The sequence below is a fragment of the Narcine bancroftii genome, chromosome 1 (assembly GCF_036971445.1).
Source record: "Narcine bancroftii isolate sNarBan1 chromosome 1, sNarBan1.hap1, whole genome shotgun sequence".
NCBI lineage: Eukaryota > Metazoa > Chordata > Chondrichthyes > Torpediniformes > Narcinidae > Narcine > Narcine bancroftii.
In genome coordinates, this window is record NC_091469.1 from 488,083,783 (window position 1) to 488,100,458 (window position 16,676).

General features: G+C 41.0%; 1 protein-coding gene across 11 annotated transcripts in view; it reads right to left on the reverse strand.

Annotated features, from left to right (window-relative positions):
• The window catches only part of LOC138751968 (uncharacterized), a 158,699-nt gene that overhangs the window by 38,330 nt on the left and 103,693 nt on the right, over positions 1-16,676 (reverse strand). For 10 of the 11 annotated variants that reach the window (XR_011350294.1, XM_069915049.1, XM_069915046.1 and 7 more), the window contains 3 exons: positions 7,564-7,644; positions 4,301-4,366; positions 1,480-1,578 (listed from right to left, as the gene is read on the reverse strand). Coding sequence is in view for 10 of the 11 variants with exons in the window: in XM_069915049.1 (XP_069771150.1) it covers positions 1,480-1,578; positions 4,301-4,366; positions 7,564-7,644 (246 nt within the window). In the remaining variant the exon portion in view is untranslated. The remainder of the gene's footprint in view (positions 1-1,479; positions 1,579-4,300; positions 4,367-7,563; positions 7,645-16,676) is intronic. The other variant, XM_069915051.1, reaches the window with a different exon arrangement.

Below are 16,676 nucleotides of genomic sequence, written 5' to 3' on the forward strand. Positions count from 1 at the left end.
ATGAAGAATAGAAAAAATGTGGTCATCAAACTCCGGGCAGAATATGTTCCTTCTGCTACCACACTGTGCCTCTCTAAACCTTCCTCCCGTCACTTTGTACAAATGTTGTCTGGTGCTTACTGCTCCTGACTTTCCTCTCAGAATCTTGGAATCTCCTCTCATCCTTCTACACTCCAAAGAGAAAAGCCTGCTAAACAGATTCATTTTTCCAATCCAGGCAACATCCTGGTCAATCTCCTCTGCACCCACTCCATAGCTTCCATATCCTTCCTGTAAAGAGGTGACCAGAACCGAACCCAATACTCCAAGTGTGGTCTCACCAGAGTTTTGAAGATTTGGATGTGAAATTATTTCATATGTTATTGCAACGGGTTGTATTTTACCTGCAAAAATCATATATTAAAGGCAAATGCGTAACTAGGGAGAGAACATGACCCTTTAAAGATCAACAAAACCATCTAAACATGAAGCCACTGTTGCTTGTCATCTATATTAATGACTTCAGTGCCAATACAGCAAGTGTGGTTAGTTATTGCAATTGGCATTAAAATTGTCTTGATTAAGGAGATGCATTGGATGTTTATTTGGATTTTCAGAAGGTTTTCAACAAAATAAGAGCACATGGTATAAACAGGAAACATGCTAGTGAGGGTAGAATATTGGCTCATTGGAGGGTACAGAGAAAGTTCACAAGGCTAACTCTGGGATTGAAAGGGTTACCATATGAGGTTGGTTCCCATGGTGGGAGAATCCAGAACAAGAGAGCATAACTTCAGGATGGAAGGCATTTAGAACAGAGATGCAAATGAATTTATTTAGCCAGTGGGTGGTGAATCTGCAGAATTTGTTGCTATAGGTGGTTGTGGAGGCCAGGTCATTGGGTGAATTTATGGCAGAGATTGATAGGTTCTTGATTAGCCAGGGCATCAAAGATTATGGGGAGAGGCTGGCAGTGGGGCTGATGGGGGAAAATGGATCAGGGCAGACTCAATGGGCTGTATGGCCTATTTCTGTTCCTCTCTTATGGCCTAGAAGGCATATACTTAAAGTGAGAGGGAGAAGATGTAAAAAGGATTCTATGTCAGCCATTTTCAGTGGGGACTATATAGCCCCCTTGAGAGCCACAGCATATTTAATGTGGGCCATGAATTGAAATTCAAAATATTTTATGTTTTTTAAATGGTCAGCAGAAGTACAGCAAAAAAACAACTAAACTCGACTGCTTCACAGGGCAGGAAGGCCCATAAACTTTGAGCGGAGTCCAAAGGGGGCCATAGCCAAAAAAATAAATGTTGAGAATGGCAACTCTATGTCATCTGCATCCCTGGAATAGACTGAGACCTCAGGTTAAAATGCAGAGGGCACTGGAGTGAAACATGCCCCAATTTAACGACCTCAGTCATGAGATTCTGAACTGTTCTGTGCTCACAGAAGGTGTTACCTTAACTAAAACAATCTGGCTCATTTTTCAATACTTACTATCTTGGGAAGCTCTTCCTTGATTTCTGTAAAGTTGATACGATTCTATTGGTAATCGTGGAGGAATATAAGGACTCGGTTGTCTCCTGCGTCCCGAGCCTGCCATGAAATTTAAAATTAAAGTTCAAATTTAAATTTAATCATACAACACGGTAGCAGGCCCTTTCAGCCCACAAGCCCATACTGCCCAATTCCACCCAATTAACCTATATCTCCTGTATGTTTTTGAAGGGTGGGAGGTACTGGAGAACCCGGAGGAATCCCTTGCAGACACGGGGACAATGTACCAACTCCATACAGACAGTGTCAGATTCAAGCCCGGGTCCCGATCGCTGGTCCTGTAACAGCGTTACACTAACTGCTACGCTAACTGAATAACCGAACCGACCTAAATAAATAGATCATCAAAGTTACCTAGCTTCCTGTACAGAGATACAATGATAAACTTAGCTTTGTGTGTTCTCCAAGCATGTGTACTGACACATATCTTCTTTGGCTTGGCTTCGCGGACGAAGATTTATGGAGGGGGTAAAAAGTCCACGTCAGCTGCAGGCTCGTTTGTGGCTGACCAGTCCGATGCGGGACAGGCAGACACGATTGCAGCGGTTGCAAGGGAAAATTGGTTGGTTGGGGTTGGGTGTTGGGTTCTACGGGATAGTTAAACAAAACTGTCGTGTATTGGGGCAAAAGAAATAAAAAATACAGAGTTCAAGATTCCTTTTAACGACACGGTTAGCGCAACCGTATTACAGTGCCAGTGACCCAGGTTTGAATCCCACTCTGTCTGTTTTAGGAGTTTGTAAGTTCTCCTTGTGTGGGTGTGGGTTTCCTCCGGGTGCTCTGGTTTCCTCCCACTCTTCAAAAACATTCAGGAATGTAGGTTGATTTGGATGTAATTGGGTGGAAGGAGTTTAAATGTCTGGAATCAGCTTCTAACGTGCTGTAAATTTAAAAAATAAATTTAGTCTGCCGTAAGGCAAACAGTCACCAGGAGAATTGCTTGGTGCCCCTAACTATAGGAGAAAGAGAAGCATCATCTTTTACCAATGAAAAGTCTGTTCAAGAATTTAATAGCAATAGGGGAGCAAATGCTCTTAAATCTGTACGCTTGGAAACTCATGTTTCTTCAGCCCAAAGTTGGGGGAGGGGGGGGGGTGGGGAGAAAGAAGAACCATAAAACCATCGAACACTACCGCACAGAAAACAGGCCACTCGCCCTTCTAGTCCCACTGACCTGCAGTCATTCTATAACCCTCCAGACCTCTCCCATCCAATTTATTTTTAAAACTTACGAGTAAGCCCACATTTACCACAGATGGCAACTTGTTCCACTCTCCCACTGCTCTCTGAGTGAAAAAGTTCCCCCTTAACCTTTCCCCTTTCACCCTAAGTCCATGTCCTCTCGTCTTTATCTCTCCTAATCGAAGTGGAAAAAGCCTATTCGCATCCACCTCTCATAATCTTGTAAACCTTGATCAAATCTCCCTTCATTCTACGAATAAAGTCCTAACCTGTTTAATCTTTCCCTGTAACTCAACTGAAGACCTGGCAGCATCCTAGTAAATCTTCTCTGCACTCTTTCAATCTTACTGATACCAGAACAAAAGAAAGAAAGACAGCCGTCACACAACATGAGCAAGTTTGAAACGTGCGATTGTTTTAATTGATGTCGTCACTGAGATTCTCCCTACAAGCTACATTAAATATAGATTGATAGCCGGCAGACTGACCACACCCTCCCTTTTTAACCTTACATTGAATCAGAAGTTCGACCTCAGACATTTTTTCTGCACAAGAGCATAAGAAACGGGTACAAGAGTGAAAGGAGGAAGTCTGCAGATACTATGATTGTAGTGAAAACACAAAAATGACAGGAGAGCTCAGCAACTTTCACACCATCCATTGGAGGATAAGATTTAGGCCATTCAGCCCATTGAGTTAGCTCTGCCATCCCATCATGATCTGATCCTTTCTCTCACTCCCCCCCCCCCCCCACTCTTTCCTGCCTTCTCCCCATAACCTTTGAAACCCTGACTCTTCAGATCTCTGTCTTAAATCCACCCAACGATTTGGTCTACACAGCCGCACGTGTCAACAAATTCTAGAGGTTCACCAGTCTCCTCTGTACCTCTGTTTTAAATGGGTGCCCTTCATCTTGAAGTTGTGCCCTCTTGTCCTTGACTCTTTGACTGTGGGAAACAACTTTGGTACATCAACTCTGTCCAGGCCTTTCAATATTCTAAAAGCTTCTCTGAGGTCCTCCCCTCATTCTTCTGAGCTCCAAGGGGTGGAGTCCAAGACCCTTCAAATGTTCCTCATACGCTAATCTCTTCATTCCAGGAATCATACTTGTAAGTCTTCTCTCCAATACAAGCACATACCTTCTGAAATAAGGAGCCAAAAACTGTACCCTGTACTCCAAGTGAGGTTTCACCAATGCTTTATAAAGCCTCAACATCACATCCCTGCTCTTACATCCTATTCCTCTTGATATGAAGGTTAACATTGCTTCATATATATGCAGAAGAGCTACAGGCCCTTACGGCCCATGAGCCCGTCCCACCCAATTACCCCCATGTGATCAATCCATCCATCTGTGGAATGTGGGAGCACCCAGAGGAAACCCACGTGGTCAGGGGGAGAACATAAAAACTCCTTACAGATAGTGGTGGATTCAAACACGGGTTGCTACCATTGTAATAGTGATGTACTAATCCCAATCTTCCCAATTTTGCCCTTTTACCTTGAAATAGTTAACTGTTACTTGTCCGTCAGACAATTCAGACTGACTAAACCAGTGAGAATTGCATTTACTGGTTACCTGAAGAGGCCTGCGGCACTGGATAGACGCTGGCTTCTGTGGGCCCAGGGATAATAGCCGCTGGTTCTGGAATGAGACAAAAAAAAGTGGAAGATTTTATACAAAAAAATACTTAGGGCAGTGGATAGCATAGCGACGAACGCAACATTGTTACAGCGCAAGTGATTAGGACCGTGCTTCGAATCTCGCGCTTTCTGTAAGGAGCTTATACGTTCTCCTCGATTCTGCACGGGTTTTGCCCCGGGGGTTCCAGTTTCCTCCCATTGTTTGAAACGTACCAGTGGGGGGAGGGGGTGTCGCTTAATTGGGTGTAAATCAGGCGGCACAGGCTCATGGGCTGAAATGGTCTGTATGCCTAAATTTAAATTTATGTTCAATTTATGACCTGTATGTATACAGGTCAAATTGGTGACACCTCAACTAGTCTCTGATGACAATGGAAGGAATTATCTTGGAAACAGAATTTTGCATGGAAATATATAAATATGCACACACATTGACTTTCATTCCTGATGAAGGGTTTTGCCTGAAGTCTCAATGGCTTATTGCTTTTCATGGATGCTTCCTGACCTGTTGAAATTCTCCAGCATTACAATTTCGACCTCACTGTGATCAAGGTCCTTTTCTCTTTTGAATACTCAGTCAAAGTATCCATTTAGGACCTCCCCAACTTTCTCTGCCTCCAGGTACATGTTGCCTCCTTTATCCTTTAATGGCTCCATCTTCATTCTTGTCACATATAACCATATAACCGTTTACAGCTCTGAAACAGGCCATATCGCCCTTCGGGTCCACGCCAGTTCACTCCTCCTGCTCTTCACATACACATAGAACACCTTGGGATTCTCCTTAATCCTACGTGCCAAGGCATTTTCATGGCCCTTTGAGCTCTCGTAAGTCTTTCTTAAGCTCCTTCCTGGCTACCATATACTTCTCATGAGCCCTTCCTGTTTCCTATATCTAATGTATGTTTCCTTCTTCCACTTAACTAATTGCCTCACCTGTTTCGTCAGCCACTGTTCCTTTTTCCTACCATCATTTTCTAGTCCCAGTGGGACAAACGTATCCTGGACCCTGTACAAGTGGTCCCTAAACATTTCCCACATTACTTCTGTGCTTTAACCCTTAAACATCTGTTTCCAATTTATTCTCACTAGTTCCTGCCTCATCTCTTCATAATTAGCCATTCCCCAGTTAAGCAGTTTCCCATTTTGACTGTTTTTATCCTTTTCCAAAGTTATGTTGAAGCTCAGGGAGTTGTGGTCATTCTCACCAAAATGCTCCCCCAACGAGAGGTCCGTCCCCTGACCAGATTCATTCCCCTGAACCAGATCCAGTCTGGCCTCTCCTCTCATCGGCTGGTCCACAGACTGGGTCAGGAATCCCTCTTGAACACACCTGACAAATTCAGCCCCATCCATCCCTCTTGCAGTCAGGAGGTGCCAGTCAATATTGGGGAAGTTGAAATCACCCATAACTATAACCTTGTGTTTCCTGCACCATTCCAAGATCTGCCTGCTGATCTGCTCCACGGTTTCCGGAAGGCTATTTGGGGGCCTGTAGAGTATTCCCAGCACAGTGATGGCTCCCTTCCTATTTCTGACTTTCACCCAGACTGACTCAGTGGACCCTCCCTCTGCAGCCTCCTCCCTTCCTGGAGCCGCGATACTGTCTCTGACCAGTAATACTATTCCCTCCTTTTCTATCTCCCATCCTATTCCTTTTAAAACACCTAAACCCCCGTACCTGCATCAGCCAATCCAGCCCGTCCTCTACCCAAGTCTCTGTAATGGCCACAACATCGTAGTTCCACGTACTGATCCACGGTCTAAGTTCATCCCCTTTATTCCTAATACTCCTGGCATTGAAAGACACATTTTAACCCCTATAACTGTCTACCTTTACATTTTGTCCCCCGTCTGTCCTTTCTCACCAACTCAGAGCACATAGCATCATGCTTTTGTCCTCCTACCTTAATCTCTGCTCTCACATTCTGATTCCCACCCCCTTGCCAAACTAATTTTTACCCTCCCTAACAGCACTAGCAAGCTTGTCCATCAGGATATTGGTCCCCCTTCAGTTCAGGTGCAGCCCATCCTTTTTTAAGAGGTCAGACCTCCCCAGAAGAGATCCCAATGATCCAGAAATCTGAACCCCTGCCCCTGCACCAATTCTTCAGTCACACATTCAACAGCCCCATCTACCCTCTCTGGTGCATGGCACAGGCAGCAATCTTGAGATTACCACCCTTGAGGTCCTGTTTTTTAACTTCTTTCCTAACTTCCTACATTCCCTCTTCAGGACCTTGTCCCTACTACAATCTATGTCCCCATGTGGACCACGACATCTGGCTGCTCGTCCTCTCCTCCAGAAGGCTATGAACTCGAACAGAGACATCCCTGACCATCTGTGAGCCTCCATCTCATTCACCAAACCACTTATCTGCTCTCCTAAACAATGAGTCCCCAATTACCATAGCTCTCCTCTTCTCCCTCCTTCCCTTCTGAGTTGGGGGTCCAGCCTCTATCCCAGGGATGTAACCATCTTGATGTCCCTGTTAGATCGTACCCCAACATTATCCAAAAGAGTACACTTATTGTGGAGGGGAACAACCACAGAGGTGCTCTGCGCTGCCCTGTTTCCAGCCTATAGACCATAGAACACTACAGCAAAGAAACAGCCTTCTTCTGTCCTAGTCTGTGCCGAACTATTATTTTTGCCTCGTCCTACTGACCTGCACCCAGTCCAGAGCCCTCCATACTCCTCCCATCCATGCACCTGTCCAAATTCTCCTTAGATGTTAAAACTGAGCCCACATTCACCACTTCAATTCATTCCACACTCCCTTCACTCTGTGTGAAGAAGTTCCCCCTAAACTTTTCCCCTTTCACCCTTAACCCATGTCCTCTAGTTTGTATCTCACCTACCCTCAGTGGAAAAAGCCTTTCTATATTTACTCTGTCTGTCCCCCTCATAATCTATCAAATCTTCCCTCATTCTTCTTTGTTCTAGGGAATAAAGTCCTAACATGTTTAACCTTTCCTTGTAACTTACTTTCTGAAGTCCAAGCAATATCCTAGTAAATCTCTGCACTCTTTCTATCTTATTGATATCTTTCCTGAAATTTGATGACCAAAACTGCACACAAAATTCCATGAAGCCCAATATGCCAGTAGGCCTGGTTGGATTGAGCAGGTCGGGGATGCAGCAGAAGCGATTCTGAGTGATTGATCCAGTGATTATTTGATCATTTTGCTCATTACCTGGATACATGGCATGATGGATGGCAGGTAGTGAGGGCAAAGGGTAAAGAGCTTCCCACTTTTCTAATTCAAGTTCTGGATCTAGACACAAATAAAAAGATAGAGTTAAACATGAATGTCTGCAGATGCTGTGATTGGTAGCAAAAACACAGAAATGCTGAAGGAGCTCAACAGGTCTCGTAGTGTCTTTTCTTCCGTATCTGGAAACCACATGTCACCATGTAGAGGCGGAGACAGGTAGCCAGGAAGGACATGTGGCTGCGAATGTGAGTCTGGTGTAAGTGTATGGACACTAGGGGACTCCCAAACAGGGGATGCATAGGTCCAGATAGTGATGGATAACATGGATGAACAAATGACAAACCCTATAAATGTTAGATACAGATTAGTTCAATATAATTTCTTACATCAATTATATCTCACACTACAGAAGATAAATAGATTGAAGTCAGATTTATCAGACCAGTGTTTTAGATGAGGCCAGGAGGTAGGTACCTTGTTACATTCTATTTGGTCGGGCTAGACCCTTTTGGATAAATTTGGCAAATTTTGGAGAACAGGTTACAGGAATTAAATTCCCACAAAACCCAATGTTATTTTTATGAGGTAATGTTGAAGGGTTAAGACTAAAATTGAAATTGTCCATATATCAAAAAAAATTTGTAAAGATTTCCTTGGCAGTAACAAGAAAAGGTATAGCAGTTACATGGAAATCAGACTCACATTTAGGTGTGGAGTGATGGAATGCAGAAATGCATGGCTGCGTTCCTCTTGAGAAGATTACTTACAATCCGAGAAATAAATACAATGTATTTTTGAGAATTTGGTTCCTGTATTTACAAATTGTGGGAATTAATTTACAGGTGTTCTCCCTAGACTTCGATAACCTCATTAACCTCCTCAGAAGTATCAAAAGATATAAATGGTCAGAGCAGAGTGGTGAGGGGGTTCCCCTTGGCAACCAGGTCTCAATACATCTTTTCTTTTCTTTATGCTTTTTTTTTCTATTTCTTTCCTTCTTGGGTCTTGGGTTGAGATTTTACACCATCATATATATAATGGAATTGATATTAATATTTAATTACTGTTATTTCACATTTAACTATGATTACAATGTGGTGTTATGTCATGACACCACTAGGTCATCAGGGGTCATCCCAGTGACCTTGTCTATAAAGCAGTCCAAAGCAGTCCAGGTTTGTCTTGCAGAGAGACAAGACCTCTTATTGTCCATATTAGTTTATTAAAGTTGTCTTATACTCGCTCCGCTGGTGTGATTATTGTGGAAAAATGTAAATAATTTTTTTTAAGTATATGGCCTCCTGTGAGACCTACTGAGTTCCTCCAGCGTTTCTGTGCTTTTACTACAAATAGAAAGATCAATCTTTTACACTATGTTCATTGTACAGAGATCCAGGGCCATCCCCTCTAACAGCCTGCTTTTGCTGATACAGGATGTGACACCTCTGGTGGGTCTATTCAAAAAATCCTGAGGAATGTGCGATGTGCGCGGGTCAAATTGGTTAAACTTCAACAAGACACCCTGACTTGACTTGGAGACAGAACTCTGCCTGAACAAGTATAAATTTGTACAAATTGTATTTCAAATTGTCGATCAATGAACTGTGTACCATGGAGCTGAAACAGGGAGAAGACCCACGGCTGAGAAGAAGCAGCAGAGGAGATGACCTTACAGGAAGATGACCATGGCAGCGGATCAGCAAGAGGCTCAGAGGATGAAGGACCCGTGCAGGCTGTGGGCTGCTTATGAACTGTGGTCGAAGGACTCACACCAGGCTGCGGGCTGTTGGAGACTGGCCTATGGCAACCAGGTACTGGAACTGGGATTCAAGAGGGTGCTGAGGACAAGAATGGATACCCCAAAGGGCCTCGGGCACTGAAGGCTTCCTGACCTTATTGGAGGGTTTGGATTTAAAGCTCAGGTTGCCGACGGATTGAACATGGGCCTGTGCGGCTGCAGAGGCTGCAGGAGGTGAATCCACAGACACTCAGTGACTCTGAAGGGACTGCCTTTTGCTTCTCTTTGTCCTATTGTCGGAGGCGTAGGTCCCTTTACAGGAGATAAATGTTGAAGTTTATCATGCAGGTAACAGTATTATTACATGATAACTCAAATGGTAAATGCAGGTTCAATTTTAACATGTAAGAAGAATTTAGGCAGGCTCTTGGATGGGAGAGGTATGGAGGGCTACAGACTAAGGTCAGTGGGACTAGGCCAAAAAAATGGTTCAGCACAAACTAGAAGGGATGAAGGGCCTGTTTCTGTGCTGTGATGATCTATGGTTCTAATAGAAGGGACCTTTGAACCTTTAAAATACATGTAAAATGCAGCCAACTTGAGGTTTGTTCTGGGCATTGGGATATACAGGCCAAGTTGGTTTCATCTCAACAGGACAAGGGCCATTGACCTCATGGGTAGAGTTAAATGAGGAAAAAAACAGAGAGGGTTGATGAAGCAGTGCTTCAGGAATTTGCTGAGGTTTGGTATGACACCAGAAACCCTGGCAAATTTCAACAGACGTGATGGAAAGTGTGCTGACTGGCTACATCATGGTCTAGCATGGGGGACACCAATATCCCTGAGTGTAAAGCCCTGCAAAAGGTAGTGGACACAGCCCAGGATATCACAGGCAAAACCCTCCCCACCATCGAGAACACCTACGGGGAACGCTCCCTTCAGAGAGCAGCAGCAATCAAGGATCTACACCATCCTGCACATGCTCTGTTCTTGCCGCTACCATCAGGAAAGAGGTATCGGTACCACAAGACTCACCCCACCAGGTTCAGGAACAGCTGCTCCCCCTCCACCATCAGATCCCTCAACAACAAACTCAATTAAGGACTCGTACTTATGCACTTTATTGATTTTTAAAATTCTCTCTGCATTGAATAGTCAGTTTGTTTACATTGGTTACCTCGTTACAGTGGTTTATTTGTTTACACGTTTTAGTTTTTTTTACACTATCAATAGGTGGTAATTCTGCCTGGCAGGTAGAAGCGAGATTGGCCCAGAGGCAGGAATTAAGTTGGGTGCCTCGTTGAATGGGAAGGCTCTGACCAGTAGCCACAGATGTCCTCGATGGAGTGAAGTCTGGTGCCCGTGATGTCGCAGGACTAGTTAGCAACCCTCTGGAGTTTATTCTTGTCCTGAGAGTTGGCACCTTCAAACCAGACAGTGATGCACCAGCCAGAATGCTCTTCACGGTACACCTGTAGAATATGAAGTACTTGACTTCAAGTACTTTACCACAACTAAGCCCTCGATGTGGACTGGGTTGTGTTCCCTGACTTCATACTAAAGTCCACAATCATTTCCTTGGTTTTGCTAACATTGAGCGCAAGATTGTTGGCGTGACACTCCTCAACAAGCTGATTGATCTCTCTCCTGTACACTTATTCATTGCTGTTGTGAATCTGCTGACAACTGTGGTGTCATCAGTAAATTTGTAGAGAGCATTGGAATTGTACATGGTTATACACCCCTGGGAGTATAATGAGTTGAGCAATGGGCTAGGCACGCATCCTTGGGGTGCACCTGTATGGATAATCAGTAAAGAGGATTTTATTTATACTGACTGCAGTCTTCTGATGAGAATGTCCAGGATCCAGTTACAGAGGGGAATGCAGAGGCACAAAGTTTGTAGCTTCTTGACCAGCACTGAGGGAATAATGATGTTGAGGGCTGAGCTGTAGTCGATGAAGAGCAGCTGTATGGATGAGTTGCTGTTTTCAAGGTTATCCAGAGCTGAGTGGAGAGCCAGCAATATTGCATCTGCTGTGGAGCAATGGTGACGATAGGTGAATTGCAGAAGGTCCAGGCCTTTCCTCAGGTCCGTGTTAATTCCGGCCGTGACCAGCCTCTTGAAGTATTTCATCACAGTAGAAGTTAGTGCTACTGGACGGTAGTCATTGAGACAGCTCATTCTGATCTTCTTGGGAACCAAGATGATTGATGCCCTTTTCAAGCAAGTGGGAACCTCTGACTGCAGCAATGAGAGGTGGAATGGTCTGTGAACACTCTGGATAGTGGTTTGGAGCAAATTTTGGCCAGGTACACTATTAGGGCTTGATGCCTTGCGAGTGTTCTGATGCCATCCTCAGAGACAGATATAACAGGGTCCTCAGCCTTTTCAGGGTTTCTAGTCAGCACTATCTGGTTCTCCTTCTCAAAGTGGGCATGGAAGGTGTTTGGCTCATAGGGTAATGAAGTGTTACAGCCATTATGGTCTTTGCCTTCGCTTTGTCAGCTGTAATGGCCTGCACTCCCTGCAATAGCTGGCGTGTACCTGTCTCTGTCTCGAGCTTCCTCCACTTTGCTTCAGAGATGGCCTTCTGCAGGACACACCTGGACCTCATGAAGAGATCTAGATTCACGGCCTTAAACACCTTTGATCCCGCCCTCAGCAAGTTATGAATTCTCTGATTCATCCAAGGCTTCTGGTTGGGGAATACTTCGTATATCCGCATGGGCTCACGTTCATCCATGCAGATCTTTTTTTTTAAATTTTTTATTTTTCACACCATAAATCACATTAGCCATGATACACACTTTTTCCTTTTCACATATATACAGTGACATTTTCTTCCCCCCCCCTCCCTCCTCCCAACCCACCCACCCCACCCCACCCCTCCCATCCATTTAAGGTATACAATCTAGGATACATTAAACCAGTCAGACAATGTTGTCACTCAACAAAAAAAATACACCAGAAATTCTACTGAGTCCATTCTTTTCTTTCCTTCTCCTTCCATCAACTTAGGTAATGATTGTCCCCGGTAGGTTTTCGCTATTGTATTTAATGTAAGGCTCCCATATTTGTTCGAATATTTCAATATTATTTCTTAAACTATATGTTATTTTTTCTAATGGAATACATTTATTCATTTCTATATACCATTGTTGTATTTTCAAATTATCTTCCAATTTCCAGGTTGACATAATACATTTTTTTGCTACTGCTAGAGCTATCTTAACAAATCTTTTTTGTGCATCCTCCAAATCAATTCCAAATTCTTTGTTTTTTATGTTACTTAGGAGAAAGATCTCTGGATTCTTTGGTATATTGTTTTCTGTTATTTTATTTAATATCTGGTTGAGATCTTCCCAAAATTTTTCTACTTTCTCACATGTCCAGATTGCATAAATTGTTGTTCCCATTTCTTTTTTACATCGAAAACATCTATCAGATACTGTTAGGTCCCATTTATTTAACTTTTGAGGTGTAATGTATAGTCTGTGTATCCAGTTATATTGTATCATATGTAGCCTCGTATTTATTGTATTTCTCATCGTTCCAGAACATAACTTCTCCCATGTTTCCTTTTTTATCTTTATATTTAAATCTTGTTCCCATTTTTGCTTAGTTTTACCATTTGTTTCCTCATTCTCCTTTTCTTGCAGTTTAATATATATATTTGTTATAAATCTTTTGATTATCATTGTATCTGTAATCACATATTCAAGGTTACTTGCCTCTGGCAAACTCAAACTGCTTCCTAATTTATCCTTCAAGTAGGATCTCAATTGGTAATATGCCAGCGCTGTATCTCCAGTTATATTATACTTATCTTTCATTTGTTCAAAGGATAAGAATCTATTTCCTGAAAAACAATTTTCTATTCTTTTAATCCCTTTTTTTTCCCATTCTCTAAAGGAAAGGTTATCTATTGTAAAAGGGAGTAACTTGTTTTGCGTCAATATTAGTTTTGGTAATTGATAATTTGTTTTATTTCTTTCTACATGAATCTTCTTCCAAATATTGAGGAGATGATGTAATACTGGAGAACTTCTATGTTGTACCAATTTTTCATCCCATTTATATAATATGTGTTCAGGTATCTTTTCCCCTATTTTATCTAATTCTAATCTCGTCCAGTCTGGTTTTTCCCTTGTTTGATAAAAATCTGATAGGTATCTTAATTGTGCGGCTCTATAATAATTTTTAAAGTTTGGCAGTTGTAAGCCTCCTTGTTTATACCATTCTGTTAATTTATCTAGTGCTATCCTCGGTTTCCCCCCTCTCCATAAAAATTTCCTTATTATTTTCTTTAACTCCTTGAAGAATTTTTCTGTCAGTTGTATTGGCAATGCCTGAAATAAATATAATATCCTTGGAAAAATGTTCATTTTAATACAGTTTATCCTTCCTATTAGTGTTAGTGGTAAATCTTTCCAATGCTCTAAATCGTCTTGTAATTTTTTCATTAGTGGATAATAATTGAGTTTATATAGTTGGCCGAGATTTTTGTTTATTTGTACACCTAGGTATCTTATTGCCTGCATTTGCCATCTAAATGGTGATTCCTTCTTAAATTTTGAGAAATCCGCATTATTCATAGGCATTGCTTCAATTTTATTTACATTGATCTTGTAACCCGACACTTCTCCATATTCCTTCAATTTCTTATATAATTCTTGAATTGATAGTTCTGGTTCTGTTAAGTACACTATAACATCATCCGCAAATAGACTGATTTTATATTCCTTGTCTTTTATTTTTATTCCTTTTATATTATTATCTATTCTTATCAATTCTGCTAGTGGTTCTATAGCTAACGCAAACAATAAAGGTGATAGTGGGCATCCCTGCCGCGTTGGCCTGCTTAAGTTAAATTGCTTTGATACATGTCCATTTATTGTCACTTTCGCTAACGGTCCCTTATATAATGCTTTAATCCAATTAATATACTTCTCCGGTAAACTGAATTTTTGCAATACTTTGAACAAATTCTACTCTGTCAAAGGCCTTCTCTGCGTCTAAAGCAACTTTCCTTCTACTGCATGAATTAAGTTAATAAATTTACAAATATTGTCTGTTGTGCGTCTTTTTTTGATAAATCCAGTTTGGTCTAAATTTATCATTTTCGGTACATGCTCTGCTAATCTGTTTGCTAATAATTTAGCTATTATTTTATAATCTGTGTTTAGTAAAGATATTGGTCTATATGACGCTGGTAAGAGTGGATCTTTCCCTTGCTTTAGTATTACTGTAATTTTTGCTGTTTTACATGAATCTGGTAAGCTTTGTGTTTCATCAATCTGGTTGATTACTTCCAGGAGGGGCGGAATTAATAAGTCTTTAAATGTTTTGTAAAATTCTATTGGAAATCCGTCCACTCCTGGTGTCTTATTATTTGGTAATTTTTTTATTATCTCTTGTATCTCTACTATTCCAAATGGTTCTGTTAATTTATTTTGTTCCTCTATTTGTAGTTTTGGTAGTTCAATTTTAGTCAGAAATTCATCTATTTTCCCTTCTTTCCCTTCGTTTTCAGTTCGGTATAATTGTTCATAGAATTCTCTAAAGTTTTCCTTAATTTCTTTTGGATTATATGTGATTTGTTTGTCTTTTTTCCTTGATGCCAATATCATTTTCTTAGCTTGTTCTGTCTTAAGCTGCCATGCTAGGATTTTGTGCGTTTTTTCACCCAGTTCATAATATTTCTGTTTTGTCTTCATTATATTCTTCTCCACCTTATATGTTTGTAATGTTTCATATTTTATTTTTTTATCCGCAAATTCTCTTCTTTTAGTTGTATCTTCCTTCATTGCTAATTTTTTTTCTATATTTACTATTTCCTTTTCCAACTGCTCTATTTCCTGATTATAGTCCTTCTTCATCTTGGTTACATAACTTATTATTTGCCCTCTAATGAACGCTTTCATTGCATCCCATAGTATAAACTTATCTTCCACTGATTCCGTATTTATTTCAAAATACATTTTTATTTGTTTTTCATAAATTCTCTAAAATCCTGCCTTTTAAGTAACATGGGGTTTAATCTCCATCTATACATTCTTGGAGGGATGTCCTCTAGCTTTACTGTCAATATTAAGGGTGAATGGTCCGATAGTATTCTAGCTTTATATTCTGTTTTTCTTACTCTATCTTGCATACTAGCTGATAACAAAAATAGGTCTATTCTTGAGTATGTTTTATGTCTAGCCGAGTAATATGAATATTCCTTTTCTTTTGGGTGTTGTTTCCTCCATATATCCAAAAGTTGCATTTCTTCCATTGATTTAATTATAAATTTGGTTACTTTGTTCTTTCTGTTAATTTTTTTCCCAGTTTTATCCATATTTGAATCCAAATTCAGGTTGAAATCCCCTCCATTTAATATGTTCCCTTGCGCATTTGCTACCTTCAAAAAGATATCTTGCATAAACTTTTGATCTTCTTCGTTAGGTGAGTATACATTGAGTAGATTCCAAAACTCCGAATATATCTGACATTTTATCATTACATATCTCCCTGCTGGATCTATTATTTCCTCTTCTATTTTAAATGGCATATTTTTACTAATTAATATAGCCACTCCTCTTGCTTTTGAATTATACGAAGCTGCTGTTACATCTCCTACCCAATCTCTCTTTAATTTCTTGTGTTCCAATTCAGTTAAGTGTGTTTCTTGCACAAATACTATATCAATTTTTTTTTTCAGTAAATTTAGCTGTTTCTTCCTTTTAATTTGGTTATGTATTCCATTAATATTTAAAGTCATATAGTTCAACGTAGCCATTTTATACTTTGTTTATCTTCCCTTTCCGTTTTTCCATCATTACCTTTCCTCCTTTTCCATTTCTGTTTTCTTATTTTAAACCCTTTATAAGACAACATTCCTAAAACATCAAACATTTTCCTTATTCTCCTATTTAAAACTTCTTTAGCCCCAATCTCCCCTTCCCCTCCTGAGTTGCCCTTTATCCCTTGTCGGACAACCACATCTCCCCTCTCCATTTGGGTTTGCGAATTCACTCGCAAGCGTCAGCTGATTTTGCAGTGACCGTAACTCCTCCCCACCCAGCCTCCCCAGAAAAGATTTCACTTTTCATATGTAACAAAGGTCACTCTTTTAGTTCCCTCCTTATTCCCTCTATTCCATTTCCTTCCCTTATTAATTCTTGTCTATACTATCTATATTTTCCTCTAAATACGGATACATTCACCTATGCACATTATACATATACAAACTTATACCTCTTTACCCACATACATATAAATCGTGGTCATTTTTACTCTCATTACACGTCTTCATCCCTCAGTCTATTTTGTAATTGTTCTGCAAATTTTCGTGCTTCTTCTGGATCC